Source organism: Astatotilapia calliptera, chromosome 14 (assembly GCF_900246225.1).
Source record: "Astatotilapia calliptera chromosome 14, fAstCal1.2, whole genome shotgun sequence".
In the NCBI taxonomy this organism is placed as follows: Eukaryota; Metazoa; Chordata; class Actinopteri; order Cichliformes; family Cichlidae; genus Astatotilapia; species Astatotilapia calliptera.
This window is the reverse complement of record NC_039315.1, coordinates 13,958,752-13,978,652: the sequence shown is the minus strand read 5'-3', so window position 1 is coordinate 13,978,652 and position 19,901 is coordinate 13,958,752. Positions and strand designations below refer to the sequence as shown.

The 19,901-nt window shown below is 41.9% G+C and overlaps 1 protein-coding gene across 1 annotated transcript; it reads right to left on the bottom strand.

The window, feature by feature from the left end:
- Window positions 1-13,506: 13,506 nt before the first annotated feature.
- LOC113037013 (extracellular calcium-sensing receptor-like) lies at window positions 13,507-17,406 on the bottom strand. The gene is made up of 8 exons (XM_026193707.1): window positions 17,258-17,406; window positions 16,509-16,803; window positions 16,121-16,410; window positions 15,709-16,004; window positions 15,061-15,266; window positions 14,696-14,917; window positions 14,492-14,615; window positions 13,507-14,411 (listed from the first exon to the last, which is right to left on the bottom strand). The coding sequence occupies exons 2-8, from the start codon at window positions 16,767-16,769 to the stop codon at window positions 13,507-13,509; spliced, it is 2,304 nt and encodes a 767-aa protein (XP_026049492.1). The 5' UTR covers window positions 16,770-16,803; window positions 17,258-17,406.
- Window positions 17,407-19,901: the final 2,495 nt, after the last annotated feature.

Here is a 19,901-nt window from a genome sequence, read left to right as displayed (position 1 = left end):
ATGTTTCATAGAGCAGAAAGAGTGTAAATTTTTTGTGTACATTTTTGGTTTTACACCAGTTGTTTTTGGAGAAAAACATATTATCACACAAGATCTTATGTCGGTATGCCTAAGACAGAAACATATCATAAAAAAAACCATATCAATAATTTAAACATATAATTTTAGAAAGTGTAAATGGCAAGAAAATTCTGGAATTGTTGGGATTTATTATATAACTGTACTTCGTAACCATTACTACTACTAACATTGTCTTTACTATGTAACTAATATCTGTAGTGATACAAAGGAATTAAAATTTAGAGCACAAAAGTCATTCATTAGTCTGCATTCAAATTATTGGGAGGAAATGTTGGATATTTGGGATTTTTATGTGTTTCTTAACCTCACTAAAATGGCAGCTCAGGTGCTTCTCTGTTCTCACGACATTCCACTCCATCTTTGATAGCTGTTTTAATCTTAGTTAGCTCATAATAAACAGATTCCACTTTTTTGAAAAAAAAAGTACCTTTTTTCCACTATACTTTTTTACTTGTACTTGAGTACATTTATGAAGAAGAAACTGTACTTTTACTCTGCTACATTTGGCAATATTTGACCCGTTACTTTTTTAAAAAAAATAATTAATTTCACTCATTAGATAATGCTACTAATAATAGATCATGCCGCCAGTGGAGTTTCCTGTTACTCTTTCACCAATCAGATGTAGCCATATGATCACATGACCAGTTATGAACTGTGGCGGGCACAGCGGCCCAAGCCTTTCTGAATTTCTTTTTAGCTGTGTTTAGATGGATGCCATTCTTCATGTAACAGCAGCTGTGTCGAGCTTGATTCCTCGAGGTGTTGGTGTACTGCAACTTTTTGATATGTCCATAGTCCAATTAATTAAATGGCTAAATTGCCACCTCTGCATGCAGTACTATAGAGTCTTGCTAATGACCTAATGATTTTATACTGGTGTGTTGCGGTGAGGACATGTTTAATAGTTTTAGGACACTGGGCCTCGAGGATTGGAGCGATTTTCCTCCTGCCCTCAGTTTGACTAAACTAGAATCACATATTTTCGGTGCTACGTTGTGGTGAGATAAGTTCGTGGGTGTTGTCTGCAGCTTCTATTGTCCTTTTAATGTCTCGCTGGTTAGCTAGCGTGAGCTATAAGCTAACAGCTAGCCTGGTTAATAATGCCAGAGTTCCACGCACATGTAAACACAGTATTTCTGTGGTGTTGATGCTGTGCTGAGCGGGCAGCACCCGAAGCAATTGAAGTGTCGGAATGTGGAAATTTCAGCATCGCTTGAAAAAACTGCCAGCTAGCAAAGTCCCTCTCACCGGTAGGTAGGGTTGCCAACCGTCCCTTAAAAAACGGAATCATCCTGTATTTCGAAACAAAAGTACACGTCCCGTATTGAGCTAATAAAGGACGCACTTTGTCCCGTAATACAGTGAGAATCAAAAGTAGTCTATAAATGTTAATGGAATTAACGCTTTGTTGGAAAACATAATTCCCAGCCCCTCCCCTGCTTTGTGACCAATGAACTGACAGCACACTTATGACAATTCGAGTATGACAATTCAGATTACCGCTCATCTCATTGGTCGAGGAAAGGTCGCTTACGGAGAAAATACCGGAAGACAACAGATGACCACAACAAGAAGCATGGCCAACAGGGAAACAAACGCCGACACTGCGGTGCAAGTCTCGGACGTCAGTACACCTAAAGCTGGACATACACTGGGCGATTTTCAAACTGCACGATTGACTCGCAGGGGTTAGAAGTTGGTAGGTCACGATGCAGGTCTCACACTATACCGCCCGATGCTCTGATGCGACCTGAGTGCTCACACTGTGCCTCCATAAAATGAAGGTTATAACAGAAAATCTGTCGCTCGCTCTCTCTGTCTTTCACTCACACAGACACACCACCACCATCAACTTTGCTAAATTGCTAATGAAAAACATTGATCAGGCAGCTGTGATTGAGCAGCAATGTAAATCCAACTATTTTCACGGTTGTTGTGGTCGTGATAATTTTGTGATGCCACATGGAAAAGGCTCGGATGAGCTTTTCAAAGTTCTACAAGTTGTGCCTCCATCGCTTGTGTCCAGATCACAGGCTGCACAGCCGTGCTGCTCCATCTTTTACACCAACGTTTACGTGTTTGCGCGTGAGCAGCTGCGGTGACACCCTCACGAGCGATTGATGATCGGGAGCTGCTCGAGGTGTTAATCGCTTCTCGTTACCCCACGTATACTGCACGATGAAGGCCAAAATTGGGCCGATCACCAAATCGGTCGCATGACTCAAAAATCGGCTCAAAATGGGCCAAAAATCACACAGTATAAGCCCAGCATTACAGCAGCAATGTTTGTTCCCCTCAGAGAAAGAAAAATATGCTGCAAAAGTACAGGGAGGAATGGGAAAAGGAAAACACCTGGCTGGAAAAGTGCACGATAACATCTATAAAGCGCACTGCACTGTATGCCGGCGCACTTTTTCCATAGGCATGCTTCTAATGGTGGGCACATGAAGAACATGAGGGGCGTGAAAGCTCGGGGAACCCTTAACCAATTTTTTGTCCACCAGGCCACGGCAGAAGTAGATATGGTATGTAAGCATTGGTTTGTTTTTTTTTAAACCCTCTGGTTAAGGTTAATATGGGCATGTGCGGTGAATATCAGCGCTATGTGGCCAGAAGTGTGATAATATAATTTATTTTGTGTAATAAACAACTGCAAGGATAGATGATTACAACAAATAGATGACTAATACATAAAAGTAATACATAGATGAATAATGATGATGAGTTAAGATGCGTAATCATGGGAACAAGTGGGTTTACAAACAGGAGCAGCTGATTAGCATTAGAAAAGCTGATACGTCAACTGAAGCCAATTGTACTAAATGCACTATATGTGCACAGTTACAAGAATGATTTTGTTCTATTGTTTTCTATTAATTTATATAATTTTAAGTTAAGCAGGACAGAGTTCTTTTAAAGAAAGATTTACTTATATTCTCAAAAGTTAAGCATGACAGGCTTCTGTTTAAGAAAGAGACCTGTTTTACTGTGTTACTGTTGTCATTTTGAGCTAAAAATAAATGGCTAAATGATCATTTGTTTCCCATATGGTCATATCACAAAGAATATGCATCTGCTTAAATCAAATTCAAGTCAAATGATTAAAAAATAATTTCACACACACAAAAAAAAGAGCTACCACACTGGGAAGGGTGAAGACAACTGGGTTGCCCGGCCCTGGCCACGAGGTGTCCCTTATTTATTTTTCAGGGAGTTGGCAACCCTACCGGTAGGCGAAGTGATTTTCAACCAATTACAAGATGAATCTGGTAGTTTTGTTGTTGTTAGCTAAGATACTGTCATTAAGAAGCGGCACAACTAATGTGTCTATGTGAGCTAATTTGCGATGTGCACTGCGGGTCGTGCCATCAGTTAACCCTTCGCATGCCAGCTGTGGCACGAGTGCCCAGGGTTGCCGACCCCTGATCTATTGGATAGTTTTCCTCAATCAAGAAGCTGTCAATCAAAATCACTACATCTCTTCCTGCATCTGGAGCTTGTGAAAGACTGTGCGAGATTCCTGTTCACTGCTGAACAGTTACAGCTTCACAGCAAAAATCTTTAGAGCAGGGGTCTCAAACTCGCAGGCCATATGCGGCCCATGTCACCTCAACTTGCGGCTGCATATTGATGTGAAGAAATATTTTTAAAAAACTATTACACGAAAAATTATTTAAGATGACGGCAGAGTGTTACAGGCATGGCCCTTTAAGACTGTAGCCTCATGGGCGGTGTAGTCCTTGCTGCAGGAAAAACATGTGGGACCGCCCCTCCCGCTGTATGTGTGTGAGCGTGAGGGAGGGAGAAAAAGGAACGTTGAAAATTACGAGGTGCTACCGAGCAGAAACGGGAGATGGAAGCATGTAAATATAAAAATAACTACTGCAGCCAAAAAGAGTGCCTGACGAGCCCAGTTGTACGTAAGCTATTTAAACTCGACTGTACACTGTGTTCGGGTTTTCCTCCGAAACAATAAAGTTCTGCTCGAGCAGCCTTTCAACGCCTCTTTCTGTCTCTCGCTAGCAAAGATGACCCAGATAGTAAAGCTACTTCCCGGCTACGAGCCCGACACGGAACCCAAAGTATTAGCCAGAGGTCTCCTTACCATGGTTCGGAGCCGCGGACCTGGCCGAGGTAAGAAGAGAGTTCAAATATGTTGAGAGAGTGGCTGTGTTAGTTCAGTGACAGATTATTTGGAAAGAAAACAGTTTTCACTTGCAGTCGAAAACTAATGTGTACGCTTATGCCTGCATTTTTATACATAAATGTAGCAAAAGTGCTGCCACGTGTCTGGCCAGAAAGAGCTGTTTATTTGGTAGTTCAATGAAACTACTGTACTCTACTGTACTATACTGCTGAGTGACTGTCTTCTGCTCGTCAAATAAATTTCATTGCAGTGTTGACCCTGTGCTAACTTGCATATGACAAATGAAACTGAAAGGCTTCAGATAGTTAAGAGTGAGAAAAAAAATTGCATTCATGTTTGCAATTTTGTCTTGTTACACAATATTTGGAATTAAATTAATTAATTAAATAAAAACACTACATTTCAGGAAATATTAGTGGGTGTTTTCGTGTTTGTTTTCTTTGTACTACTTGGACACTAAAGTGGCCCTCCAATGAGATGACAGTGCCAGAAGTGGTCCGCGGCTCATTTGAGTTTGAGACCCCTTGTCATGGTCCTGAGTCTGAGGACTCAGTGTTTTGTGTTTCCTTATGTTTTTGTTCATTCCGAGTGTGTATTCTGTTGTGATTTTGCCATTTGTTAGGTTTCTGTTCTTTGCCTGCCTGCTCCCACTTCTCTGTGTTCCCTCTGTCTGTCTATGGTGTCACCCTGTCTGTTTGTGAAGCTGTCCGTTTAGTTCTGTGTCTTGTTTGGTTCCCCGTGTCTGAGTTTCCTGTTTTATTGTGAAGGTCTCTGTCTGATGTGAGTGTGTTCAGTTTACATTTCCCCTGTCCCGTCAGCTCTGATTCCTCCCAGCTGTGTTGCCCTCCTGTCTCTCATCCCCTGATTACTGGTGTGTGTATTTAAGCCCTGTTTGTTCTCCTGCCTGTTGCTGGTTTGTCTGTGTCAGTCGGTGTTACTTGGGCTCCTGCTCCTGCTCCTGCTCCTGCTCCTGCTCCTGCTCCTGCTCCTGCTCCTGCTCCTGCTCCTGCTCCTGCTCCTGCTCCTGCTCCTGCTCCTGCTCCTGCTCCTGCTCCTGCTCCTGCTCCTGCTCGTCTGCCTCTCATCCCTTTGTCGTATGCTCCCAGGTCTGTTATTTTAGTTCTCCCAGTTTAGGTGTTTTCAGCTATTTGTCATGCCCCACTGCTTGTTTGCCACTACACCTTGTAAATAAACTTCACTAGCATTTTCATCCACTGCTTGCATCTTGGGTCCTCCTTCCTCCACACCACACGGCTCGCCTTCCCAGCCGTGACACCCCTGCTTTAGAGCATACTGCTGCTGAAGCTCAATCATCACTTACTGAGTGAAGAAATGGCGCTTTTTTGCTAAATATGCAGAGATTGATGCACACCCATATAGTTTATGGTAAAGTGAGCTGCCTTGTATGTACTTATGTTGAAGATGCCTCCTTCTTGTTTTCTCTGAGGCTGCTGTGCCATTTAGAGTAGAAGTGAATATAAAGTATACAGCATATCTTGTCACTGAAAATAGTTTGCACTGTTTATATATTTATATTGTTCACTGTAGTTATTGGTTAAAAAAGCTTTATGTTGTGAAAAACTGAAATCAGGAAATTAGAATTGTTGTCCCTAACTTGTTAATGTATTTACATATATTCTATTTAAAAGTGTGTGTGTGTGTGTGTGTGTGTGTGTGTGTGTGTGTGTGTGTGTGTGTGTGTGTGTGTGTGTGTGTGTGTGTGTGTGTGTGTGTGTGTGTGTGTGTGTGTGTGTGTTCGAGCATTAAAAATGCTCGAACATTACGAGCAGTTTTTTCTCTAATGGTTAAAATTTTATTTGTTAAGAAGTTCATGAAGTCATTACTAGTTAACATTAAAGGAATGGTTTGCGCAACAGCCTCTGACTTTTTGTCTGCCTGGCTACAGTGCTGTAGAGAAACCTAGGGTTGCTCTTCTTTTCTTTAATCAATGACGGGAATAAAACAATATCCACCACTGCTCAGTGCATCTTATGCCGGGCTCACACTGTGCGATTTTTGGCCCATTTTGAGCCGATTTTTGAGTCGTGCGACCGTTTTGGCGATCGGCCCGATTTTGGCCTTCATCGTGCGTTGTGCATTGTGTAGTATACGTGGGGTAACGAGAAGCGAGTAACACCTCACGACCAGCTCCCGATCATCAATCGCTTGGTCGCGAGGGTGTCACCGCAGTTTCTCACACTGCGCACGTGCAAACACAAATGTCAGCGAAAAAGACGGCGCAGCACGGCAGTGCAGCGTGTGATCTGGACACAAGCGATGGACGCACTTGCAGAACTTTGGAAAGCTCATCCGAGCCTTTTCGGTGTAACCTCACAAAATTATCACGACCACAACAACCGTGAAAATAGTTGGATGGACATTGCTGCTCAATCACAGCTGCCTGATCAGTGTTTTTCATTAGCAATTTAGCAAAGTTGATGGTGGTGGTGTGTCTGTGTGAGTGAAAGACAGAGAGGGAGAGCAAGCGACAGAATTTCTGTTATAACCTTCATTTTATGGACGCACAGTGTGAGCACTCAGATCGCATCAGAGCATCGGGTCATATAGTGTGAGACCCTGCATCGTGACCTACAAACTTCTAACCCCTGCGAGTCAATCGTACAGTTTGAGCAGGAGCTGAATTGCGCGACTGACAAAATCGCACAGTGTGAGCCCGGCATTACTGAGAGTACAGAGTCCAGCACCTCTTCGGGAGACTGGCTCCAGAATTGAGCCAGTTTATTATAACTAGCTGGTTACTTTTCAACCTCATGCACAAGCTCAGGCTGCTTATCCATCAAAATGTAATGTTCCCTGATCCTAAAGCCAAATTGTTCAGTCAGGCATCAGACTGCCAGACTCTGCTCCTGTCCCCTACCCAATAATCAAATCACAGAGCTCTGATAACAAACCACACTGTCGAGGGAAAAATGCCTTTCGTAGGGTGTTTCAAGTAGAGATAGCACGATGCCACTTTTTTATGTCCGATACCGATATCATAAATTTGGATATCTGCCGATACCGATGTGAATCCGATACAGTGTGTTTTTTAATTAATAAAACTGTTTTTTTTAATATCTTGCTGCATTTTGTATAAGTTCATAATCAAGTTTAAATAAACAACAACACTAAAGCTATTCTGTTATACCTGTATGTGTAAAAAAAAATAAAATAAAATAAAAAAATACACTGCACCCAAAATATTTCATAGTTCAGCAATACTGATCAATCTAATAAACCTAAACCTACTCCATCCTTCCTATTCTGGTATTTTGTGCGCATGCGCCAACCAGCGTGCAGCCTGTTACAGTCGCTCCTGCTTTTCTCTTAGTTTAGCTCTTTTTTTCTTACGTATTCTTTTTTTTTCTGACTTGTATTTTCATCCGTTTTCTATCTCTTACTCAATCATGTGGATTGAGAGAGTTTTTGTTCTTCTGGTGGCCGTGGAACTGTTACTTTTATCAAGGAACGGGACCGCGGCACATCTCCTACACTCACGGACTGTTTACTCCAGAGATCAGCTGATCGCCCTGATGCCGGCCGGCTCGCTGGCCAGGCCCGCAGAAGTACCAGCTGAAATTTGGAGGAAAACACATCGGGGATGCAGAGGTCAAGGACAGAAAAGAAGAAAAAAGGTGACGGTGAGACAGCGGAGGCTCGAAGCAAGGAGGAGGTTTAAACCGTGTCTGCCGTCTATCGTGATGGGAAATGTGCGATCGTTGGCAATTAAAATCGAGGAGCTCTCAGCACTGGTACGGAGTCAGAGGGAATACCAAGAGTGTAGCCTGATGTGTTTCACCGAATCATGGCTGCACCAGGACATTCTCGATGAGAATGCTTCCGTGGAAGGCTTCCAGACTGTTCGGGCGGACGGGGACAGCATTGCTAGCGGTAAGCAGAAAGGAGGTGGGCTTGCTGTTTTAGTTAACAATCGGTGGTGTAACCCTGCCAACATAACAATCAAAGAAAGGATTTGTTGCCCGGACACTGAACTGTGTGCTGTTGGACTCAGGCCGTATTATTTACCCAGGGAATTCTCTCACGTCATCTTGGTGGCTGTTTATGTTCCTCCCTCTGCTAACCCCACAGCTGCATGTGACACTATCCACTCTGCCATAGCTCGGTTACAGACTCAGCACCCGGGTGCCTTTATTGTGATCTCGGGTGACTTCAACCATGTATCACTGGACAATACACTACCAACATTCAAACAATATGTGGACTGTCCCACCAGGGGAGAGAAAATTTTAGACTTACTGTATGCTAACGTCAGGGATGCATACAGCTCCTCCTCCCTCCCCCCACTTGGTAGGTCAGATCATAACCTGATTCACCTCATCCCCCGCTATGTGCCAATTGTGAGGAGGGAACCTGTGACCACCAGGACTGTTAGGTGGTCAGAGGAGGCAATAGCAGAACTACAGGGCTGTTTTGAGGTGACCGACTGGGAAACACTCTGTGAGCCTCACGCCGAGGACATCAATGGGCTTACTGAGTGTATCACAGACTACATAACTTTCTGCACCGACTCCGTTGTTCCAGCTCGGACTGTTCATTGTTACCCAAATAACAAGCCGTGGGTGACTAAGGACAGCAAAGCCCTCCTCAACAACAAGAAGAGGGCTTTCAGAGGGGGCAACAAAGAGGAGGTGAGGAAGATCCAGGTGTTACTAAAGGACAAGATCAGAGAGGCTAAGGACAATTACAGGAGGAAGCTGGAGTGGAAACTCCAGCAGAACAGCATGAGAGAGGTGTGGAGGGGCATGAAGACCATCACTGGATTCAGGCCAACCAACAGCAGGGGAGCTGAGGGAGGTGAGAATAGAGCCAACAAGTGGAATCTGTTTTTCAATAGATTCGACACCACAGTGTCTGCTCCCACCCCCACAACCTCACCTGTAGTCAGCCTGGAATCCAGAGCCACACCACTGTGCCAGCCTCTCTCTTCACATGGCGCTGTTGCCTCCTGTGAGATTCCTGACACCCCTCCCCCACCCATCACCTTCACTCAATACCAGGTTGAATGAGGAGACTTCACTCAGGCAAGTCTGCTGGACCAGACGGAGTGAGTCCCCTTGTCCTCAAGACCTGTGCCCCCCAGCTGTGTGGAGTCTTTCATAAACTGTTTATGCTGAGTCTGAGTCTGCAGAGGGTCCCGGTGATGTGGAAGACATCATGCCTCGTCCCTGTACCAAAGACGCCTCGTCCCAGTGGCCCCCAGGATTACAGGCCCGTGGCACTGACCTCTCACATCATGAAGACCCTGGAAAGGCTCATCCTGGACCAGCTGCGACCCATAGTAAGACCACATCTGGATCCCCTTCAGTTCGCTTATCAGCCTCGTCTCGGAACTGAGGACGCCATCATCTACCTGCTCAATCGTGTCTACACCCATCTGGACCAGCCGGCGAGCACTGTGAGGGTCATGTTTTTTGACTTTTCCAGTGCTTTCAATACCATCAGGCCGACCCTCCTGGGTGATAAGTTAGCAGCGATGCAGGTGGATGCTTCTCTGGTGTCCTGGATTGTTGATTACCTGACAGGAAGACCACAATATGTACGTCTCCCACAGTGTGTGTCTGACAAGGTGATCAGCAACACAGGGGCACCACAGGGGACTGTCCTCTCCCCCTTCCTCTTCACCCTCTACACCACAGACTTCAGCCACTGCACAGAGACCTGCCATCTTCAGAAGTTTTCTGATGACTCTGCGGTGGTTGGATGCATCAGCAGGGATGATGAGACAGAGTACCGGGCTGTGGTCGACTCCTTTGTCACGTGGTGTGAGCAGAATCATCTGCAGCTCAACGTGGCAAAGACCAAGGAACTGATCGTGGACTTCAGGAAGACCAGGAAACACTCGACCCCTGTTTCAATCCAGGGGGTCAGTGTTGACATTGTGGAGGACTATAAATACCTTGGAGTACACATTGACAATAAACTGGACTGGGCTAAAAACACCACAGCACTTTACAGGAAGGGCCAGAGTCGTCTCTATTTTTTTGAGGCGACTGAGGTCCTTCAACATATGCCGGAAAATGCTGAGGATTTTCTATGAGTCTGTTGTGGCCAGTGCGATCCTCTATGCTGTTGCATGCTGGGGGAGCAGGCTGAGGGTCGCAGATGCCAACAGACTCAATAAACTAATCCGTAAGGCCAGCAATGTTATGGGGATGGAGCTGGACTCCCTCAAGGTGGTGTCGGAGAGGCGGATGCTGTCCAAGATAAAGACAATGTTGGATAACACCTCCCACCCACTCCATGACATGCTGGTCAGTCACAGGAGCACGTTCAGTGAGAGACTGAGATTACCGAAAAGCACCACTGAACGACACAGGAAATCTTTCCTGCCTGTGGCCATCTCCCTGTACAACGCATCCACTTAACACACTGTTTGCTGCTATAACTACACATGTTTCTTTTTCAGCTATTTATTTATGAGTGACTTATGTATGTATGTATGTATGTATGTGTGTATATATATGTATATATTGTACTATTCTTAGTTAGTGTATTGTCTGCCTTGTCTTAATGTTGGTTTATAATGGAGCACTGTAACAAAACATAATTTCCCCCAGGGATCAATAAAGTATTCTGATTCTGATTTTAAAGAGTACTTAGCAGAAATATTATGCAACCTAACTAATAGGGTTGCAAGCTCCCAGCAAAAAAAAATAGGGAACCACCCTCCACCTCATGATGCTTAATAGACGTAATCGACTTTAATTTGATGCAGTGTGAAAAGAAATGCACAGAAATAAATTATTTTTCGTGAATAATTAAATAAATTCAACATCTTTCTTCAACAGAATAGCAGACTGCACAGATGGTATCTTTCCAAAGGAAAAAGTAGTATAGCTTACTAGGGTATATTAGACTTAACTGTTACTATATACAGTAATGGACTTCTATACATTTTACATCAGATTAAAACTTTGGGTGTAAGATTCAGATAATCATTTATTAAAAGCTAGACATTTTAAATGAGAATAAGAAAGAAAAGCATGTCTTTGTGCCCTCCTTTTCCCTGTTAATGCCCTATCGGCCCCCCTGGCTAAACTTTGCTAGATCCGCCACTGCACAGTTACCAGCCGTCAGCTACGTAGAAAAAGATCCTGGTGTAGAAAGTAATATTAAATAAATTCTAACAACAGCTTATCAAGCTTAAACGTGCTGCTGTTGTTCAGCCGCTGGTTTCCTCTTTCTGGCACGAAGTGGGCCAAAAACAAAGAAGAGAGACAGACTCGCAACAGAAAAGCCGATCAGCTGATCATTAATCAGTTTCATGATTGAAGTACCAGCAGGAGAGGGAGAGAAGAGGCACTAGCTCTATATATCGGTTGTTAAGCTTAACATGGGAATGCTTTACAAACATTCAGAGATGAACTTACACACTTGCTTTACTTCTCTTGGGGATCACTTCCTCGGAGATGAAATGCCACCGGTTTGGTAGCAAGGCTACAAATACACACAGCCGCTCTATCACATGATGCATACTGCTCCGAGTGCTACGGTTATGAGCCGAGTTATGCCATGTCGCAAGTTTTGTGAGGTGCTTTTTTGATATTTAATGGATCGGATTACATTTTTTATTTATATCCGATCCAGTAATTTACATCAGTATCGGACCGATACCGATACGTAATATCGGATCGGTCCATCTCTAGTTTCAAGGCAAATTCAGGAAACCCCTAGGAGTAACTCCCTCTTAATGCCTGTCCACTGAGAGGGTTACTAGAGCCTCACCCCATATAAATCAACTTATATAAATGTAAAGGTATTATTATAATAATTAATTCCATTTTATTTAATTCAATTTACTTTTATGTATAAAATTAGTGGCCTGAATAAATAGAGGAGCTGAGCTTCTAACTGATCAACATGTGTTGGTATATTGCCTATATGGAGTTGGTGTGGTGCTTGGTGCCTTTCATGGCAGTCAACCCTGAACCAGATGCATCAACCCTGACACCACAACTGACGGGCACTATAGCAAGAGAATTTGAGTGCAGCTTTAGTATTACTCAAAAGTCAAGGAGGCCATAGAGCACGACTTTTTGTTACATTGTCAAATGACACTGCCTTACAATGAGTGAACAATTATTGAACCTGCAAAATAGGAATGGTTTTATAGGTGATTGCCACTGAGATTTCCTCAGTTGTCTTTTCTGAATGCTTTTCTTTCTCACTTTTTTTTTTTTTTTTTTTTTTTTGCCTTTGCTAGGGTCACTGTCACTACTGGTAGCATGAAGTGATACCTGAACCCTACAGAGGTTTCACAGGTAATCCTGCCCTTTCAGAATGGCACATCAATACCTACATTTGCAGAAACATTGTTGTATCTCTGAAGACAGTCTAAAGAACAGGTGATTCCAGGAGACAAACAGTTATTCTAAGAGAGCTTATTGCACACAGGAGGAGAATTTGGTCCCTAACCCATCATCAAGACCGTTATTTGTTTTTGTGTGCAGGAAAGAACCGGATGAGCATTGGCATCACCCTACAAAATTACCTCCAGCAGACCACTGCTATGAATGTTTCTGACCAAATATTCAGAAGCAGACTTAATAATGGTGGCCTAAGGGCCTGATATAATGTACTGGGCCCAGTACTGATGGCTCAGCATCATGGAGCCCACTTGGCATTTGCCATAGACTGCTAGAATTGGCTGTTCTACCATTGGCTCCCTGTACATTTCAAACATGAGGGCATGCAATGATTATTATATGAGTACATGTAATAAATGTCAAAGGGTTGGAAGAAACCATGGAGAATGTTGTATGCCTGTAACACTGTTCACCATGACTGGTTTGATGATGGGTCACCACTAATCTGGGTAAGCATATTAATTTTACAGTTTACTTTATAAAGGCGAAACAATTACAGTACCCAACCAAAATAGTCCTTTGTTTCTGTAAATTTAAGAAACTCCCAACAAAAGTGTTTATTTCTTTGAGCAGTTTGATTATACTATGACTGAGTATGATTTAGTGTTTGATACAAAATGAAATGGTAAAAGAAATCAAACTGCTAGAAGAAATTGTATCAGGCCACTGAGAAATAACTCAGAACCACACACTGAGTATTAAATATGACTTTACATTTATTTATGTGATTGACTCTCAATGAAATATCCATACACTAAATAATTACATGTACAAAAAAATAAATAATGACATATGAATTTGAACTTAGCAACAACAACAAAAATACTTTGAAGGGGCACAATTTAAGTTTGCGATTAGAATATTCACCATTTTCCGATTGTTAATAGACTATGATTGATTTTTGTTCATTAAATATTTCTTGGTGTTCTTCTCAGGCTTAAACAATATGATAAAACACTTTGGAGCAAATATACACATTATTAGACCAAAGCTGGAGGCCAGAATGGCAAAAATCTCCACAACCACTGTAAATTTCCCAGGAGAGCTGACATATGCTGGGATAAAGGTGATCCACACTGCACAGAATATCAGCATGCTGAAAGTGATAAGCTTGGCTTCATTGAAATTATCAGGTAATTTGCGGGCTAAGACAGCTAAAACAAAACAAAAGGCAGCAAGTAGGCCTATGTAACCGAGAACAGCCCAGAAGCCAACAGCAGAGCCTAATGAACATTCCAATATGATTTTCTCCTTGTATGTGGTTAGATTTTTTATTGGAAAAGGAGGGCTCACTACCAACCAAATAGTACATATTAAAACTTGAATAAAGGTGAAAGACACAACAGTCATTCTTTGTTGTGGAGGACCAAACCATTTCATGACATTGTTACCTGGAAGTGTCGCTTTAAAAGCCATTAAAACCACTATGGTTTTCCCAAGTACACAGGAGATACAGAGCACAAAGGTGATCCCAAATGCAGTGTGACGCAGCATGCAGGACCACTCTGATGGTGCTCCAATGAAAGTTAATGAACATAAGAAACACAGAGTGAGAGAGATGAGCAGCAGAAAGCTCAGCTCAGAGTTGTTGGCCCTAACTATTGGAGATGTCCTGTGATGAAAGAATATAGCCGCCGTGATAATAGCCAGAAAAGCACCCACAACTGAGAATGTAGCCAGGATAATTCCTAGGATGCCTTGAAAGGAAAGATACTCTACAGGCTTAGGGATACAAGTGTCTCTCTTTGCATTAGGCCAGAATTCCGTGAGACAGCGTAGACAATCAGCAGAATCTGAATAAAGAAAAAAAAAAAGAGAGACTTCTGGGAAGCGTAAAACCATTTTAAATGCTTGGACAAAAATTTGATTTTACCTGTTGTATTACTGATCTCTCCCTCAGGACACGCTATACAGTCATAGCAGCAGATGGGTTTTCCTTTCTGCAGTACTTTACGAGTTCCTGGAGGACAACTGTCAGTGCACACTGACACTGGCACCTGTCAACACACAAAGGTGGCATAATAAATATAAATTATCTTGTTCAGTAGAGTTAGATTCTCATCCTTTGAGTCATTACTTTTCTGCTATCCCCCATCCAGGTAATGTTTCTGTTAATCCAAAATTCGTGGCCCACTGGTAGTGATGCATCATACAGCCCCACAGTTATCATATCAATGATTCCACTTTCACTTTTCTGCCAGTTGACGAGCTCATAAATAGCCACAGGATCCCCATTAGCATTAAATGACACATCATATCCATTTTGGGTAAAATTAACTTTTTTCAGTTCAATTAAAATCTATAAAAATGAATAAAGAGAGAGCGTGGGAGAGAAAGAAAATACATACAATATTGCAATTATTAATAGTAATACTTTATTTGATCCAAGTTATATTAGAGGTGATGAGGGAAACTGCCATTAAGATATTTATTTCTTCTGACCTGTTTGGACTGCAACTTGGTTAATGTGTCACACTGAGCTGTGACATTTGCTCCTCGACACATTGCATTATGAATGGCATGTGCTATTGCATACACAGCTTTGTACACCATGTTAGTAATTCTGAGCTGAGATGTGTCAGTGTACTGATTATGGAGACTGTTTATGTCTTCTTTTCCATCACATACCTTCTTGTCTGCAGCAGTATCTAAAAATAAACAAAGACAGAACTGACATTTTAAACTCTGAAATTCAAACTAGTCTCAGATCTCATTTATGTACTTACAAATTACATTACCACTGTGATTCATAATCTCAAAAGATTAAAAATATATAGATATGTAAAGTCTGTAATACAAAAACTAAGTCACGTAAACTTCAACTGAATTAGAAGTCATCATAAATCTGTGACGGTTCTCAGACATCCAGGTCATCGTTGTCTAAGGAGCTTGGAAAGAAATGCATCTGGAAGTGCAGATTCTTTTCTTTCCATGTTCCTTAGACAAGGTATCATAAGTATCAATATTTGTAGAGAGCCACCTGTCTCATATTTCATTGCTACCATTAATACTTCAAGCTCATGGATCAACAGTGCACCTTGTAACACCAGAAGTTTGACAGGATCATTTAAACCTAGAAACATTCCTTACTGTTTTTAAGTGTGCAGTTGAATGAACCTTCCCAAAACTCAGCAAGTATTTGAGAAGCAGCCACTTCAGAGGGAGACAGATTCAACAAGAAGTCTCTGAGACCTGAAATTACTGACTTCGGAATCGCAAATCCAATGGCCCCAGCACATAAATGGAATTTCGTTAATTCTGAGTATGTTATCCAAGACTCACTGCCTATCCACTGGCGGGGTGGGGAAGGCTCACGTGAAAGCTCCTCCAGCAGTATCCTCATGTCTCCTAAAGCTGCAAATGCGACAACAACCATAGCTGTAGACCTTGACAAACAACATAGTGCATTAGAAAGATGTTTTTATGTCTTCACATCATCAAATGTTTATTTTAAAGATAATTAAACAAGTTAATTCACAATAAATATCTGTGATGAAGAAACCTGCGGATAACATCTGCCACTCTCTGAATTCTGCTCTGTGGGTCTGTCCGATAAAAAGATACAGAGTATTCCACACAGATCCCCTCTTTCTGTGCTGCTTGGAGAAAAGAAGCCATGCCCTTATTTCCATAATCCGAATCTGACCGAACAGCACCTATCCAAGTCCAGCCAAAGTGTTTCACTAGCTTGGCTAGTGCTTCAGCTTGAATCTGGTCACTGGGAATTGTTCTGAAAAAACTTGGGTACTGCTGCTTGTCAGACAAGCATGCACATGTCGAAAAGTGGCTAACCTAAACCAAAAGAAATAAAACAGTGTAAATGTAAAAGAACCGCAAAATCAAATATCATGCACATGCTTAATGTAAATACAAAAATTGGAAACATTTACTTGGGGAATGTTAAAGGCCCTGATGACTTGTGACAAACTGATGGATGTCGTAGACCCAGAGTCCCCAACAACGGCCATCACCATACCAGATTGTGAGCAATTGTTACCAATAAAAAACACAGGGTCGAAGCCATTTAGAAACTGAAATGCCACATGCACTGCCACAGCCACTGATGCACATGAGTCATAGATCTGATACCCGAGCCTAATTCTGGGCAGCAGCTCTGTGCTGTTGTTAATCTCTTCTATGGCAAAGACCATTGCACGTAATGATTGCAGTTCACTGGTGATAATGCTGCAGAAAGTCAACTCACTGTTAGAAATTAAACTACAGACTTAGGTTAAATGTCACAAGAAAACATTGTAGGAGTTGTGGGTTTTGACCATGGCCAGATAATGACTTCATTGTATAAGGGTACTTCAACACATTGTCTGACCAGTTAAATTCAGCAAAAATGATTATCATGCTCACAAGATCACAAAAATGTATAAATAAATATGTAAAGGCTTGCCATTTCCTGTTCAATTTTTTTTTTAAATTGTTGTTTAACAATATGATTTCTGTTTTCAAAATACAACTATTACTTCCAAGAATATAAATGACTGACTATTGGAATACTTTTCTTGTTTATTTTTTTTTTCAGCACCACACAAGAGCAATGTAATACTACAGAACATAAAACGTGAAAATAGTTTTATTTTTAGACAGTCCAACATGTTTTGAGCACTCTCTTCATCCCAGTACTGACCTTCCTTTGCATTTCACAGGCTCGGGTATGATGGTGTAGTCATTGTAAACTGTGTGTGTGTAGGCATGAAGGGAAAAAGCACCACCAATAACAAAGTCCCCGTCCTTTGAAAATGCAGGTAAACGAGTGCTTCCTTGCAGCTTGCATTTCACAGATGATACTACCGTACCAGCCCAAGCCCCTGTAGACATGGTTGTTTGAGTCAGATGAGCAGCCAATACCAGACCAATTAAAACAGCTGATCTTTCCATCTCTGTCTGACATCCAGCTTGTGCATATGGGCGTACGTTTGTTTTCCCTCGTTTATATAAGTCTTTGGAGAAATCTTTTTTCTTGTTTTTTTTAACCTTCTCAAGTACATCCTCTTACCAAGTATTTTTTTCAAAACCCCCAGATATTAATCATATTCTATGCCGTCCCAGTGTGGTTTGGTGACTTTGAGTTGCCTAGGCCAAAAATCATTTCATAATTAGTTTAACTTTTAACAATTGATATATTTAGAATGTATAAATAGCTTGTCTCACATTAAGAAATTGATCATTTATTAATTATCCATTGATCCAGAACATCCTAAATGTACAAAAAATTAGAGCACTTGTATAGCAGTATAAAATAAGAAAAAAAAAGGTATTTAATTTTTGTTTATTTATGTCACTTCTGTGAAACATCATCAAATGTCAGGCAAAAACAAATTAGGATGTCTTTGCTGTCAAAACTGTTCAAATTTTACCTGAAAATTTTTGCTATCAATAAAAGAGTAAGATGAAACATGTAATGACTTGGATGTAGTGATAGAGATTGTCCCCATGGGGGAGAGATTTGTCAATGGAGCAAATGTTGATGATTGATTTGTAGTTGCAAGGAATAGAGAAGCTAAAGATGTGTTTGACAGATAGGATATTAAGGAGAGAAATGCAGGAAAATAGATGGTGGTGGATTCTGCAGAAAGGATGCAAATGACTATGGAAATAATTATCAAGAGACACATTGTGTACCTAAATAGACACTGAGGGTGTAGTATTAACATCTGTATGGCCTAAGGCCTCTTTCTACATCATTTTCAATTACTATCTCCTGCATAACTTTGACAGTATACCAAGGGATTTGGGAAATTTGAATGCTGAGTTGGCTGTATGAAGCTGTCATTGTAGAACCTATACCTACAGGCTCTGCACATGCGCAGCTTAAAAATAAATGCACAATTGTTAGCAAGACGTTAACATCAGTGTTTGTCTTGATGCATGCTCAATTATCCAGGTAAAGAAATACCCAAAAAGTTGATTTTTAAATACCCAAAACTGAACATTGATTCAGCGTAACATCTTAAAGTTTCTGGCATTGGTCCTCAACCCCACATCCAAAACACCTTGGATTTTGTTGAGAAGGTGATTATGGAGGCAGATGACACAATGGTCTCATATGATGTTACGTCACTTCACTCTTGTTCCAGTCACTGAATCAGTGAAGGTAGTTCGTAAGAGACTTAGCAACAGGACCACTGTCAGCACCAACCAAGTGCGTTTGCTCTTGGAACCGTGAGGATATGAGAAGAGGCAGGTTAGCCTTCTTAAACTGTAAGATTTCCATCAGCAATGGAGGACATTTAACTGTTGATGTGTATCCTGAATATATGCATACAGGTCATAATTTAAGGTTTGACTCTCATCGTCCACCGGAGTACAAACTGGATGTCATCAGGATGCTACAACACAGAGCGAACATTATCCCCAAAGACACAGCACCCAGGGAAGCAGACGAACATCATATCAAGAAGGTCCCCAAGCTAGTGAAACACTTTGGCTGGCCTCTGTCAGTGCACCCCAGGGTGGCTGTGGCTACAATGTAACTTGCCATCATCAGTGTGTGTATGTGTGCGTGAATGGGTGGATGACTGGATATGTAAAGCGCTTTGGGGTCCTTAGGGACTAGTAAAGCGCTATATAAATACAGGCCATTTAAATGTGGTTGTCTGAACTGGAAATACCCAAGCAATCATGAGAGAAGGACAACTGCTGCCTATGTGTCAGGGGAACTGGAACAGTTGAGCAGATTTTTTTCTAAACGCCACGTCTCTGTGGCTTTTAAACACCAAAACTCGCTGTGCCAAAAATTCGTCTACCCCAAGGATCTGGTTACCCGACACAAACAGAGTAATATAGTAAATGCTGTTAAGTGCCAGTAGGGTTGTCATGATTTATACATTGGGGAAACCAAACAACCTTTGGCTAAGCAGATGGCACAACACAGAAGAGCTAACTGCTAAGAGCTAACGACTCTGGAGTCTATTTACACCTGCAGGCCAGTGGCCACTCTTTCAATGATGAGGATGTATACATCCTGGACAGGGAGGAATGCTGGTTTGATCAGAGAGTCAAGGAGGGCATTTACGTGAAAAGGGAAAGACCATCTCTGAACCGAGGAGGGGGCCTAAGGGTACATCTTTCACCATGTTACAATGCTATGATTGCAGCAATTCCCCAACTCTCTATGAATGGTACTCATTTGTCATTTGGTACTCAATTGTCATGACCACTGATCATTGATAATTTGCATATCAATGACCTAGGAAGTGACCTCACAGTCCATTGTTCATTCAGTGGGCTAGTTTCAGTCATTATTATTGTTTAGAGAGAAGAGGTTAAAG